The sequence below is a fragment of the Humulus lupulus genome, chromosome 2 (assembly GCF_963169125.1).
Source record: "Humulus lupulus chromosome 2, drHumLupu1.1, whole genome shotgun sequence".
NCBI classification, from domain to species: Eukaryota; Viridiplantae; Streptophyta; class Magnoliopsida; order Rosales; family Cannabaceae; genus Humulus; species Humulus lupulus.
The window spans coordinates 12,492,293-12,507,336 of NC_084794.1; the positions used below are offsets into that span (position 1 = coordinate 12,492,293).

At 33.2% G+C, this 15,044-nt stretch overlaps 2 protein-coding genes across 5 annotated transcripts; both read left to right on the forward strand.

Annotated features, from left to right (window-relative positions):
* Positions 1 to 710: 710 nt before the first annotated feature.
* On the forward strand, positions 711 to 6,469 carry LOC133817297 (mitogen-activated protein kinase 20). 4 transcript variants are annotated; one of them, XM_062249776.1, is made up of 10 exons: positions 711 to 1,381; positions 2,471 to 2,879; positions 3,185 to 3,312; positions 3,430 to 3,489; positions 4,190 to 4,339; positions 4,438 to 4,593; positions 4,799 to 5,010; positions 5,117 to 5,218; positions 5,429 to 5,607; positions 5,686 to 6,469. In XM_062249776.1, exons 1-10 carry the CDS (start codon positions 1,358 to 1,360, stop codon positions 6,165 to 6,167), a joined length of 1,902 nt encoding a protein of 633 aa, XP_062105760.1. In that variant the 5' UTR covers positions 711 to 1,357; the 3' UTR covers positions 6,168 to 6,469. The 4 variants fall into 4 exon arrangements, with proteins under 4 accessions (XP_062105760.1, XP_062105761.1, XP_062105758.1 ...); XM_062249777.1 differs by having other exon boundaries at positions 714 to 1,381; positions 5,429 to 5,595; XM_062249774.1 differs by lacking the exon at positions 711 to 1,381 and having other exon boundaries at positions 1,428 to 2,879.
* A 7,287-nt stretch (positions 6,470 to 13,756) lies between these two features.
* Positions 13,757 to 14,569, forward strand: LOC133815838 (transcription factor PAR1-like). The gene has a single exon (XM_062248627.1). The coding sequence runs from the start codon at positions 13,878 to 13,880 to the stop codon at positions 14,349 to 14,351; it is 474 nt and encodes a 157-aa protein (XP_062104611.1). The 5' UTR covers positions 13,757 to 13,877; the 3' UTR covers positions 14,352 to 14,569.
* The last annotated feature ends 475 nt before the right edge of the window (positions 14,570 to 15,044 follow it).

Sequence of the window (15,044 nt, forward strand, 5' to 3'; positions counted from 1 at the left end):
TTCGTAATTTCTTAAGAATCGTCGTGATGTTTAATTTTTTTAAAATGTCAAAAATAAAAAATGCCCCTAGAGTATAGATCTAAATTCAATATTATCAACTAAATTCCAATTTTTAAACTAATAATTCTATTTTTTGTCAAAAATAAATTAATAACTACATTTTCTGGTTTTATAATTTAAATTATTCTTATCTAATAAAATAAGGGATCTATTTACTTTAATTAAACATATGGTTTGACTCATAACTACCTGCCAATTATTAAATGATGCTATATATATATATTTTTTTAAATAAAAACAATAAAAAAGAAAAATAGTTTTGTCAATTGCAACATGCAAACTCTAATTATTAAACTACGTGTCGTTCCGGCCACCGCTCACTGAAACATCTCAGCACACGCCACGTGTCGTGATGACGTGTGCAGCTACTCCCACCAGTTCTGACATACACGTGGCTCTGTACCCAAACCTGACAATCACACACACGACAACGGGTATTAGAATAGTTGTACAGCAAAGGAATTAGGGAATCCTTCACAAGCAGATTCTCCCACCCGTTATTACGAAAATACCCTTATTCTTTACCCAAAAATACAAAAGTAACCCCAACCAAAAGGTCGAAACCACTTTCGGTACACATATACGTAGATCTCTATGTATATATATACACCGTATCTATACGTCTCCGTATACGAAGCAGTTCCTAGATTTATGCTTCACGCCCCTCACAACTCATCCTTCTCTATCTTTATCTTTCTATCTTTCTCTCTCTAGCTTCAGTTTTTGTCGGTGTTAAAACAGATCTTGCAGCTTCCATACTCTGTGGCTGAATCAACTGGAGCTTTCTTCTTAATCTTCGTCGACGTTTAAATTTTTGGTAAAGAAAGAAAAAGGAGGATTTTAGGCTGAATTGGAGGGATTTTGGATCTGAATTGGACAATGCGAATGGTTTTGTTGAATCAATTCAGGTGATTTATGGTAGTAGTAGTAGTTGGCGGTGGTCGTCGTTCAGTGCTAGAGGTTTCCGGGTTGAAATTCCAATTGGATTTGGAGGAGTGCATGAGGGTTTTGGTTTATTGTGTTCTATGTTGGGTAAAGGATTTGGGGAGAAGAGTAAGGTGGGATTGTTCGTTTGTGATCCGGAGCAGGGGTAGATGGGGCAAATGTGGCTAATTTGTTCTGTAATTTAAAGGTTTTTTTTTTGTGTTATTTTTTTCCTATTGTTATTGTTTGGGATCATACTTGATCTAAATTAGCGGCGAATAAGGTTTTTAAACAGTTTAGGTCTTTTTGTGTTTTGAGAGATTTGTAGCTTTGGGTTTTTTTTATTCGAGAAAAAGTAACGTAACACAAAAAAATGCAGCAAGATCACCGGAAGAAGGTGAGAATTGTTTCTGGCTATTCTTAGATTTCAAGATTTTTCCATTTATACCAAAATTTAGATTGAATTTTGCCTTGCTGATATCTCAAATTATACAAATACACTGTAATTATATATAGATATACATATATATTTTTTCATTTTTGGAATGTGGGGATTTTGGTATATAGCTTTTTTGGGTTTTTTATTTTGTGGGATTATACCGAATCATATTAGCTGGGAATGAAACGTAAATTGTTTGTCTTGAGCTGTAATATGTGTGGGTGATACTGAATCTTCTTATAAATGGAGTGGTTTCCATTCCTATTCTGGAGTGCTGCCCCTTAATTCAATTCTTGATTTTATGCTTCTATTCAAGCTGATTAGATGCTATTTTCATTTTGTTCTCTGTAACATTGGACCAGACCTCTTTGGGGACGATAAACATGGTTTGATTTTTGTTATTTTCTATTTTTTTTTTTTTGAACAATCTATTTTCTCATGTTTTGATTCTTCTTTGATCTTATTTTTATTTTCATGGAGTTAAAATAACGAATTAATTAATCCATCTTCTCTAGCTCGAATGATTTTACTTTTCTCAGTTTGCTATTGCTGCTGGTATAGTTTAGAAATTAAGATGATTAAAAAAAATCTTTTTTTTTTTTTTGGTGAAACTTGTTGACTCGTTCAAGAAAGGTAGGTATATTAAGTTGTAGTTATGCTTCGTGGTATTTGTCTTTACTGTGCTGCTGGTATAGTTTAGAAATAAAGATGATTTAAAAAAAAAACTCATTCAAGAAAAGTAGGCATCTTAAATTGTAGATATGCTTCATGGTTTTTGTTTTTACTGTTGTCTTTTTTTCTAATTGATTTGCAATAGAACTGAAATAGGACGAAAAGGAACATCTCTAATTTGAAGAAAGTTATTTAGTACAGAAAAATGTATTTTTAGTATTGTTTCTTCTATATTTTTTATAATTTTTTTTCGAAATACCCCCTCTTTTTTTTACCGGTATAGACTTTCTTTGGTGGGTCCAGTTTTGTTGCATGATGTAAAAATTTGTGCAGATGTTTTGTGATTCTGATAAGATAAGGGTTTACATGGTACAGAGTTCAGCAGAGGTGGACTTCTTCTCAGAGTATGGTGATGCCAATCGGTATAAAATTCAGGAAGTTATCGGGAAAGGGAGTTATGGCGTTGTGTGCTCAGCAATTGACACTCATACCGGTGAAAAAGTGGCAATAAAGAAAATACACGATATTTTTGAACATATTTCTGATGCTGCTCGTATTCTTCGTGAGATAAAGCTTCTCAGACTTCTTAGACATCCCGACATTGTTGAAATTAAACACATTATGTTGCCTCCTTCAAGAAGAGACTTTAAAGATATTTATGTTGTTTTTGAGCTCATGGAGTCAGATCTTCATCAAGTCATCAAAGCAAATGATGACTTGACACGAGAGCACTACCAGTTTTTCCTTTACCAGCTACTTCGTGCATTGAAGTACATTCACACAGGTACCTGCCTGTTATCTTCAAGTGTTTATCGCTACACTTGTGACCCTTTTTTTATATTAAAAATATATATGAATGACAACCATTATGTGATTGACCTTGTGACATTGAAGCCACTTTGTGTTATTAACTTATTATGCTTTTGTTTATTCTTTATTATGCTCTGAAGATCTTGTGCAACTTGACTAAGTTGTTTCTTATTTCTTCAATGTTTCCTTTCCCCTAATATTTCATTTTTTCCAGAAATGTATTATGATGCGATGTTATTAAATGCAAAATATATCTAATTCTAAGTTACATGGTTGCAGCGAATGTCTACCATCGAGATTTGAAGCCGAAGAATATACTAGCAAATGCAAATTGTAAGCTTAAAATATGTGATTTTGGGTTAGCAAGAGTTGCATTCAATGATACACCGACTACAATATTCTGGACGGTATGTCATTGAAAATTCTTGAGGGTTTCTCCCTTAATGTTGCAACTTGTGCACTACATTTCAATACATTTACAAATTGAGTTGATCGTTGATCTGATTTTTATGATGCATATACAGGACTATGTTGCAACAAGATGGTATAGAGCTCCGGAGCTTTGTGGGTCATTTTTCTCTAAGGTATAGCTTTGTATTGAGTTTTTTTTTTTATGTTAAAAAGTTCAGGAGATAGTATGAATTTGGCTTAGGCCCCTAGCAGCCAATTGTTCTGGAGACTTTTGCTTATTACAATGCATAAGTGTCCTTTGGCCAAGGTACCGTATGTATGTAAAAGGAATTCATGGTTTGACCTTGGCCATCACACATTTGGCTTTCATTTTCTGTCCCTATTCTGTATCCTTTAGTTGGCGAGCTAGTCTCAAAGACCAATTATTTGTAACAGCTCACCTTTATTGTACTGCTCTTGCTGTTTCTAATAAAGTGAGTGAAGTATACCTCAATTTTTGAAGAGCCAGTATGTTTCAACAAGTCAGAGCGTAGTAGGCAATATGAATTCTCTTTTTGACTTGTACTAAATTAGAAGAACCACAAGAGCTATATCTCTTGTGTCTTTTAGTCGACCCTTTGTAGCCAAGGAATGGAAGGCTGTTCCAAGTTGAAAATATTTTTTCTTCAGTCATGTTTCTTTTGCTTTCTTTATCTTGCGTTGGTTGTCTGGGATTTCTTATCTATTGATTTGTCCACTAGTAAAAAAATTGTTTTTCGGAAATTAAATAAAAGAAGGAACAATGTATTTTTCTGTTGATTAGTCCTTTTCTGCTATGGTTCAGTGTTATTTTCTTGTTGCTTATTACTTTTGAAAAAAAATGTTTAATTGCAGTATACACCTGCAATTGACATATGGAGTATAGGCTGCATTTTCGCTGAAGTATTAACTGGGAAGCCACTTTTCCCTGGTAAAAATGTTGTACATCAGTTAGATTTGATGACAGATCTGCTTGGTACACCTTCACTAGATACTATATCTCGGGTAAGCAAATTTGCTAGTTTCCATGCCCTTGATGTATTTTTCCATTTTGTGTTTTTTGCTTCTACTTTGTCATAACAAATTTTGAAATGAACGAACAGGTCCGGAATGAAAAAGCAAGGAGATACTTGACTACTATGAGGAAAAAACAGCCTGTTCATTTTGCTCAGAAATTTCCTAATGCAGATCCTCTAGCATTGCGACTATTAGAAAGGTTGCTTGCTTTTGATCCAAAGGACCGGCCAACTGCTGAAGAGGTTTGTTTTAGAGTATTAATTCCTCCTCCAACCCTCCCTACAAAATAAATAAAAATTGCTACATGCATGATAGTATAGATAGTTGACCTTTCTTGTGAATCTGCGATTGATGCATAAGATGTACATTGTCTCGGTCTATGCTCCATTTTATTCCCCACCTCCCCACTTCAATGTATTGAATTAATGGATTCTGGTGCTTTATCAGGCATTGGCTGATCCTTATTTCAAGGGACTTTCAAGAGTAGAGAGGGAACCTTCCTGCCAACCAATTACAAAGATGGAGTTTGAATTTGAGAGGCGAAGGGTCACGAAGGAGGACATACGGGAGTTAATCTTTCGCGAGATATTAGAGTATCATCCTCAGTTGCTGAAAGACTACATGAATGGAACTGAGAGGACAAATTTTCTCTACCCAAGGTTCTAATGAATATTTGTTTTGTCATTGTTTAATCTCCTGTTATGTGGATTAAATAAGAATTTTACTTCTACCTATTAATTGACATTTGGTGTTTATTTATCTCAGTGCCGTTGATCAATTCAGAAAGCAGTTTGCACATCTTGAGGAAAATGGTGGTAAAAGTGGTCCAGTTATCCCACTTGAGAGAAAGCACGTGTCTCTTCCTAGGTAAAATGCAGTTCTTTATCATGTATTCTTACTGGTGGTGGATTTTTTATTAAAGCATTTCAGTTTTCAGAGTAGTGAACTCACCAGCTCCAGTATACCTACATTTGCCATATCAGCACATTCCCTTACTATCATATATGCTTCAGTTAGAATTTACCAAAAGATTATGATAATTGTCAATTACAATGTACATTATATTATACTTGGCAGGTCTACAATTGTACACTCAAACACTGTCCCTGCTAAAGACCAACACAACTATACATCGTCGAGAGATCGTCAAAACACAGAAGAGGCATACAAGAACTTAAAAGATACAGATACAGTTCATGTGAATATAGCAAGGAGCATGCAAGCACCTCAAAGAATTCCTTTGGGTACATATTCCAGTCAGTAGTCACATTTTCAAGTACCCTATTTTCTTGCCTTCATTTACTTGCTTTACTGAGTTTTAGTTCTGTGTTCAGCCAAACCAGGTAGAGTCGTTGGGCCTGTTGGAGCATATGAGAATGTAAACATTATGAAAGATTCCTATGATCCTAGAACACTGAATAGAACCTCAGTCCTTCCTCCTCAGGCTGTCCCTCCGGCTGCCTACTGCTACCGCAAACCTGTGGTTGGTCATCCAGAGAGGTCTGCAACTGAAGCCTCTAGGGACATGTCATCACAGGCAAAACAATCTGTCCAATGTGGTATGGCAGCCAAATTAGCCCCAGAAATAGCCATCAATATCGACACCAACCCATTTTTTATGACACGGGCGGGAGTCACTAAGGTGCAGCATAACGATAGAGTCGCTATTGATGCAAACTTGTTGCAGGGAAAGGCTTCGTATGGTGGGATCAGCGCTGCTGCTGCTGCTGCCACCGCCACCACTGCAACTGGTGCTGCTCATCGGAAAGTTGGAACTGTTCAGGCTGTTCAGTATGGTATGACAAGAATGTATTAGAAAAATGGATTAACCGGTATTTTTGGCCAAGGGAGCAGGTTATGCAGAGAGGCCCACTGAAAGATCCAGCTCGTTTGTCATTTTATGCTACAAGAAACATTTCATGAAATATTATTATACGTTCTCTCTCTCTCTCTCTCTCTCTCAGTACATCTATAAAGAAATGAGTAAAACTGATCCATAAAAGATCTATCCACGTCATCCTATAAGGATATATCTTATTATATATGTATGTATAGGTGTAAAAACAAGGTAACATTAGCTTTGCCATAGACCAATCCATCTGTCTCTCCTTTGTCATATACCTCTTCCAATTTTTCTCTTGAAGTGTCAGGTCAGTACTCTTTCACTACATTACAACAATGAAAGTGCATTGAGTACACTGTTTGTTTGTTATTATTACTTTCGAAAAGAAGTTTTGTTCCACGATTGTTGCATGATTTAGGTAGAAACTAGACCAAGTGCAATGGATCAAACTAGTGAAAAAGAATAATATTAAAGCCAATCATGTTGGCACTTTTTCTTTTTAATTTTATTCGTCTGATTCTGTAATGAGAAAAAAATGGAAAGGTAGGACAGCCAGCCAGCCAGCCCTATTACGAAAAAGAGAATACCATATACCATCGAATATTCTGTTAGTAGCACAATTGATTGGCCATTCCCTCCTCTGAAGTAACAAATAATATGAGATTACAGAGAGAAATTTTTAGATGTTTTTGCTGATGAATAGAATTATTGATCCCTTCTTTTTAGTCAACTAAAAGTTAAAGAGGTTGATTGTATTGTTAGATAGGCTCAAAAGTTGAATATTATAAAAAGAAAGAAAAAAGGAGTAGATATTATAAAATAAGAAGGAAACAAGAAGTGACCCCAAACCAAAATTAATAAAAGGAGCTGAAGAATGAGTTGGCAGAGGCAAAAGACATCCAACAAGGTGAGTGAGGGGCCTTGGAAACAAGTTCTGACTCCCACACACATACAAACACATGCACCATTTCCTCCTTTGTGATTTGTAATTATGGGTTCACATAATTCCATGCCATGCATGTGTCCATCATTATTCAATACATCTTCCCTACTTTTTTTTTTTTTTTCTTTTTTCTGTCCAACCCAAAATGGGTCCCATTTTCCTTTCCATGTATGCTTTGTCCCAATGAATGCCCATCAAATTGGCCCTACTTTCTCTCCCACTGCCTTTCCTTTCCCAGTGGCTCATCATGGCCAATCCAAGATTTGTGGTCACTTTGTTTCACTTACATACAACCATACTGACTCTGGTGAGGCTATGGGAAAAGAGATAGTCACTTTATTTTTTTATTTTTTCTTGGTTTCCAACTATTATCAACCCATGACTATTTATTTCTTTCTTGTTCAATTTTCCAAATACCACTTTTTGTTTCATAGACAAAACTTGAAGAAACAAAATCATATTAGATTAGGTAGAACAAATGAATGTTTTTATATGTTGTTTACTCTTCCTCCTCACATGCTATGATATGAATCACAACGAAGTCTAGAGAGTATCTAGCTATGAATATAATAATGCATTCGTAGGTATCTTGACACTATCATATTGTATAAAACTTCAAATTAAAAAAAGAAAATAATAATACAAATTTGGCCAAAGTTTAGTTGAGACTTTTATTTTCTTTACTCTTTTTGATGAGGTAGAAAGACTAGACAAATACACCCATGCTATTTTGTTCTTATCTTCCACTCATACACCAAAAAAGTGACCCAAGAGTGAATGAATAAAAAAAAATATATGTACTTGGAAAAATAAGAGTTCATTGAACTAAACTATTATAGGTCGGTCAAAGTAACCTTATCTACTAGCTTTGTACTTCACATGGGTACGGATAGGAAGTAAAGAAGAAAAAATATATGAAAAGAAAAGAAAAGAAAATGAGAGAGAAGGTTGGGTGGGATTTGATCCAAGAAAAAATGCTGAGTATAATGTGTATGGAATAGATAGATATAGAATAGATGGAGAATAAAATAGAATAGAGAAGAAGAGAGTTGTATTGTAGAGTGTGAATGTGACAGAAAACAAGAGGGTCTGGGGTGGCTCTGATCAGAGAGAGCCCCAAATGCCCAACACACCAAATCTCTCACACAATCCCAATGCCCAAATCACCGGCTGGTTTCCCTCTTGGAAACACCACCACCCTCCTCTCTCCCCCACCATCATCTTATATATATATATATTACTTTATTACATTTTCTCTTCTCTTATTTTCATGGTTGTTTTTATTTGATATTTTAAGTTGTTCGAGATTATAATTAATTATTAGTTAGCGATATCGCATAATACTTAAGTCAACTTCAACCCAACCCCAAAATAGCATATATAAGGTGATACTCCCTCCAATCCAACTATATATTATATCTCATTTAGTGTTTGTAAAAAGTGCTACAATATATGCTACAATGTATATGCTGTGTCATGTTCACACAGCAAGTGACTTTTTTTTTCTTATTTTAATATATATATCATATCTTTTTTTTTAAATAAATATATTATATCTTATATATATATATATTATTTTATTAAAAAATAATATAATAATAAATAATATACTTTTTGGTATTGTTGTTGGAATAGAAAAAAATATGGTGCTAAATTTTTTTAATTTTGTTATTGGTGCAACACTATATATGATGTTATGGGTTGGAGATGCCATTATTAAATTAAAATATGTGAGCACAATATGTCATCTTCTTATATTATACTGATCTTATATTATACTGATGTGCTCTTTAACAATTCTCTTTTTTTTTTAGATCCACCTAACATACTAAACAATAAATAAAAAATAAAACTTTTCTTTAATATACAAATACATAACAATTAGTGACTAGGTGATGATAATCAATATGATATTTTTTATTAATTTTTTTTTTAACTAATCAAAAGCTATATCTATGAATCTAAGTGTCTAATTTTTTATTGGATTGAGTCCACATGGTGAGATATTTTTTTGTTTTTTTTGTTCAAATGCAAAATATGTACCAAGAATGGTGGGTGGTGAATGGTGATGATATTCTAGTCAAAAAGGGTAATAGTATTGATGATGATAATACTCGATTAATGAGTGATTTAAATTCACCAGTACATGTGATTTTACAACTTAGTAATAGTAAACTGCAAGTGTGTGATTGGATAAATAAAAATCAAAACAGAGTACCGATGATGAATATGATCCCATTCCCAACCCAAGTTGGAGTTGTAAATTAAAAGCTTAAAATTAATTTTATTGAGAGATTTAATAAGGAGATTATTAAATGTGTGTGTAAATATATATATATATATGTGTATAATTATGTTTTGTGGGGCTCTAGGTGGGGCCAACAGGAGTGACACGTGGCAACCATGCGAAGGCTATTGATGTAGATCGTAGGGAGGAGATGGAAGGGTGGGGTGGGGTTTGTGGTGAGAGGCACATGGGTGTTGTTAGGTTCAAGAAAATCATGTGATCACATGTGCTCTCTCTCTTTGTAAAACTAAGTTGTGTGTGGGACCCATTTCTTTTCTCTTAAAGAACCCATCCGCAGGTGATTATTCAATGCTATCATTTTTTTTACTGGGATTCACCTGCGCGTGTGGAATGTTACATTCAATTCAATTCAATTCAATTTAATTTTTATAAAAGTGAAAGTGGGCTTCTTCTTCTTATTCATTCACTTATTATTCTCTATCTCTATCTTTATCTCTATCTCTACTCTACGCAGACCATACAAAAGCTACGCCTTTGTAATACGGTCCGTACAAATAAATGTGATACCTAATATTCCATCACATGGTATTTTACTCCTTAATATCATATGCAACTACTCACCAACCTAATGCATTATTCAATCTCAATATCTTATTAGATTTCACAAATGATTTATGCATAATAATCACTATTAGAAAATTCTTATTTATTTTATTTTTTAAAAAAACAAGGTCGTAAGTTTGTAATGGGTGAGAAAGAATACCTTTTACTCAAGATTAATTTAGCCCATTATCACAACTAACAATATCTCTAATGGAGTGAAAAAAAAAATGGTGCATTGTTATATTTAGCTTATTTTAACAAAATTATTACTCTAATAATGTTTTAAAAAGTGTGCTAAATTTGGCACAAGATATAACATGAGTCAAATTTGACCCAGCAATATATATTACTTTTTTATCTATCATGTTGCCACTAATTTACTAGTTAATAATTAATGAATAATAATATTACTTTTTTTATTAACTTATTTTACAATAAAAAATTAAATAATTAAATAATTTTTGTATATTATCAATAAATATTAAAATGAATTGTTGATTTTTCTTGTCAATTTATATCTTGTGTATTGGAATACAATTATAAATATTGAGCCAAATATAATAAATTTTTTTTTGTGCCAAATTTGGCACAAAATTTACACCTGGTATCAAAATGAGTGTTTAGAGCACTCCCATCCGGTGCTCTACTTCAACCTTTAAAATACTTCCAAAAAACACACATTTTTCTATTTAACCTCTAAGTTTTACATTTTACCATACATCAGATTCTCTATTTTTTTCTCTATATCATTTAAATATTATATTTTCAAACATTTTTTATTCATTTCAAATATTTTTTATAACTATCAATAATATCCTAATATATTTTAATATTATAATATTGGGTTAAATGATGAATAGTATACATTAAATATAGCTTGGTACTGTAGCTTTATGTAAAAATATTTGTAAATACATCATCCAATGTATACCTATTTTTGTTAGTTTTAGCTATTTTTTTTTACATATTTTGGTAATATAACTCACCCAATGTGAGTGCTCTTAGATATAATATCGAAATAATAGCACACTAACCATTCTTTATATTCACTATTTAAACTAGTATTATTAAAAGAGTGTTTTTTATTTATCGCAAGTCTTGAATTTGGGACGAAGAAATAACATAAACAAGTTATTTAACCCATTTGTTCCCTACCAAAATTAACCACAAAGTTTGTGAATATCATGAATGAATAAGAACTACTATGAACATAAACAATTTCATAAAAAAAGGATATTAAGGATTGAAATAGATAGTTGATTCAACAAAATTACAGAGTTGAGTCGAGGCTTTATCATACCTCAAGAGTAAAATTTCCAAAGAGGCTTTTTTTTTTAAAGTTGCCATGAGTAAAAAATGAATGGGATGTATTAGGCTTGCTTTCGACCACAAATAATACATTTAAGAGGACCAATTCATAGTGTTCCGGTTCGCAAGGAGAGAAAGTCCCCCATCACATATTAAAGAAAAAAAAAGATCTCTTTCATCCTGAAATAGGTTGGATAATACAATAAATTTCACCATTAATAAAGATAGAGTGTCTCACCCTAAAGATTAGGGGTGTTCGCAGTGCAGGTGGTGTGATTTTTCTATAATTTTTTCGATCCATATTATGTGGTGTTTGCATATACCTCAAACCGCATAAACAGCACCTAAAAAATGTGGCTGGTGCGATTTTTCTCTAATTTTTTCGACCCAGATCGCATATGCGGTTTGAACGATTTTTCAAATTGTAACTTATACCGCATAGATCTCAAACGGCATAAACCGAACTGCAAAAATGCAGTGTGATGCAGTGCGATGTGAGAAGATTATACTTATCGCCAAAAAAATTTAAAAATTAAATATTAATTAAATAAAGATTCATAATAAATCTCATAGCTATAGAGTATTAACAAAATAATTAAATATACAATAATCTAATAAACTTTTAGCAAAATAATAAAAATACAACAAACTAATAACAAATAAAAAAATGTAATATTCAAGTAAAGATTTTAATTAAGGAGAAATATCTTTAAATTGAAGTAGAATATGTGTTAGCATCCTATGAAACATTATATTTTTTTTCTAGATATTGTGTATATTATATTATATAAATATTTATACATTAATTTTAAATTTAGTCCAATTGAAAAAAATATATAAAATAGTTAATATATATAATGATGAGTTGTGGTGTGAAGCGGTTTGAACTACATTTATAAAATTTAAAACCGCAAACTGCACCGTAAAGTGATGCATGGTAAGAAGTATGAGGTTCCATCTCAAAACCAATTGGTGATGAGTGGAGTAACTCATACTCTTATAAATGGAATGATGATCCTACATACTTTCCATGTAGGATTCTATTCTCTAACATCCTCCTCAAGATGGTGGCTATTTTTGCTCACCAATCTTGGACGGCTCGTTCACAATTGGCTCGTTGGCTCTTTTGGCTCTTTTTGACTCACTATCCCCGAATCACAAAGGGCTCTTTTGGCTATCTTTTTGGACCGGTTTTGGATTTGGATCGGACATAAATACAATGTTAGAATGTGGAAAGTGATGCATGGTAAGAAGTATGAGGTTCCATCTCAAAACTAATTGGTAATGAGTGGAGTAACTCATACTCTTATAAATGGTATGATGATCCTACATACTTTCCATGTGGGATTCTATTCTCTAGCAGCACCGCACCTCAAATTGTGGTGCAGTATAGGTGATTTATGCGGTATGAGTGGTTTTATGAATACCCCTAGTAAATACCAAACACACTAAATATTACAATAAAATATTTTGTCAAAAAAATTACAATAAATATATTCTTTGGGAGCGACTACAACGCATCCTCTTTTTTTGCAACACTGGTGCATTTTTTTTATTGCGCCACCTGAATAGTTATAATCCCAAAAAAAATTATATGATAGTCTATATTGTAGCTATATAGAACATCCTACAAATTTTCAAGAAATTCTGAATAAATTATGGTACAGAAACATGGTTTAAACCGTCTGTTGCACACGTGCCTATTTTTTTGTGTACGCATGTAAAATTTGACAGTTTGAACTCTGTTTTCAGCTTCGTAAACTATTCAGAATTTCTTGAAAATTTGCAGAATATTCTAAATACATATAATGTACACCGTCATATAAATTTTTTTGGGATTATAACTATTCAGATGCCAAAATAAAAAAATGATGCACCGATATTAAAAAAAAAGTGATGCGTTATAGTCGTTCCCTATATTCTTTTGCCTTTATCTTAATTTTATCTTTTTTTAACAAAAAAAGTTCTCTACCAAATATAGTGCAACACTATACACTATACTATTTTTGTAAAAGTAATAATAATAACAACTATTGGAGCTCTATCTACAGTAGAAATTGCAGTAAAAAAATAGAATAGAAACTTTTATACATACGTACATCTGATGCACATTCTATCCTAAGATTCATCTAGTAAAAAAATAAAGTTGTATAATAAAATAAAAAAGTATATAGTAAATGAAAACATAGATAAAGAATTTTCACATGGCTCAACCTGTGGAACACAGCAGAGGAGACAGTCTTATAAATGAGGTTGCTGGATACATAGTAAGTATTGTACGGTACAATCGATAGGGTATAGACGAGCCTGGACCCTACGCGCCTAAAGAGAGCGCGTGCGTACGTATAGAAAATTACACTCCAACCCAAAAAAACCAGGTCGGGGGCTTGGGAAGCCAAAAACCAGTGGGTCCTCCAAGCTTCGTTGGCATTGACATTTCTAGTGCTCTGCTCTAACAATAATTTAACCAAACACAAAACTCAAAACTCCAAACAACACACAAATCACAATCCCAATCCCAAACACTCTCTTCTTCTTCTTCTCTCTTTTCTCTTCTCTTTCTTCCTCTGTTACTGTTTTCATGGAAGACAACGAAACCCAAATCGCCATTAGAAACACCGCCCATCAAAAATCCCAGATGGGCAATGCCACCATAAACAACTCTCTATCCCATTTGGACCGGCGCAGGAGCCGGAGAAAGTCCAGGGAGTTTCTCAAGATTCACCGGGAAAATGTGAAGAGGAGGAGTACCGGTACTGATACTGCTACTGGTTCTGGTACTGGTTCTGGTTATGGCTCCACTACCAGTACTAGTAGTTGTGTCTCCGGTGGCGCCGTCGACGCCGGAGAAGGTGATGAAGAGAGTGAGAAAGAAGAAGTGGAGAGGAAGATTAAGGCATTACAGAGGATTGTCCCCGGAGGTGAGTCGCTTGGTGTAGACAAACTGTTTGATGAAACTGCTGGGTATATATTGGCCTTGCAGTGTCAGCTCAAGGCCATGAGAACTCTTGCTGCCTTTGTTGAAGGTTTGGAGAAGAGAAAGTTTGGAGGTTGATTTGATTATTATTATTAGTATTATCATAATCAATCGGTATTAATATTGGCTTTTTTCTAGGAGCTTTTATTTGGTTCAAATCATGGACCAAATTGAATTTTCTTTTCTTTTCTTTTGTTTGGGAGAACAAGATTTCCCAACTTATTTTCTTTCTTTGTAATGTTTATTATTCTGATATGGAAATGGAATCAATAGGAACAAGGGCTGGTTAGTACTAACTTTTTGGTAACTCTCATTAAATAAATTGTCTCAATGGTTATGCTTATTTGATGAAACGTGAACATTGTTGCATTTGCCATTGCCAAGTGCATGTTTTTAAGTGTTTGAGTAAATGATTAGTTTTCTTCTGCTAAAAGAAAACAAACAACTTATTTATTATAAAAATTGTTAGAAAAAAATATATATATATATAAATGGGTTTTTTTTTTTATTTGGAATGGGAAATTCGAATTGGTAACTTTCATAATGTGAGGGGGTAGATATGTACAAAGATAGGAACTTGTGGTAATTAAAATCCAGTCATGAAGAACTATAAAGACTGATAGTTACTTTTCGATTACATATGGGTCATGTTGAGTGAAGCTTTTCTGGAATCTGACATTCATATATATTAACTCAGAACACTCCTGGTAACTTCTGTGATTCAAATATCTTACATAAAATAAAATCTATCTATCTATATATATATATAGA

What these genes read in the sequence shown, in the direction of transcription:
- LOC133817297 (XM_062249774.1), top strand. Translation starts at nt 2,429, where the DNA reads ATGTTTTGTGATTCTGATAAGATAAGGGTTTACATGGTACAGAGTTCA. An exon ending in ACCGGCCAACTGCTGAAGAG is followed by an intron (nt 4,594 to 4,798) that starts GTTTGTTTTAGA and finishes GTGCTTTATCAG; the next exon opens with GCATTGGCTGATCCTTATTT. An exon ending in ACAAATTTTCTCTACCCAAG is followed by an intron (nt 5,011 to 5,116) that starts GTTCTAATGAAT and finishes TATTTATCTCAG; the next exon opens with TGCCGTTGATCAATTCAGAA.
- LOC133815838 (XM_062248627.1), top strand. Translation starts at nt 13,878, where the DNA reads ATGGAAGACAACGAAACCCAAATCGCCATTAGAAACACCGCCCATCAA.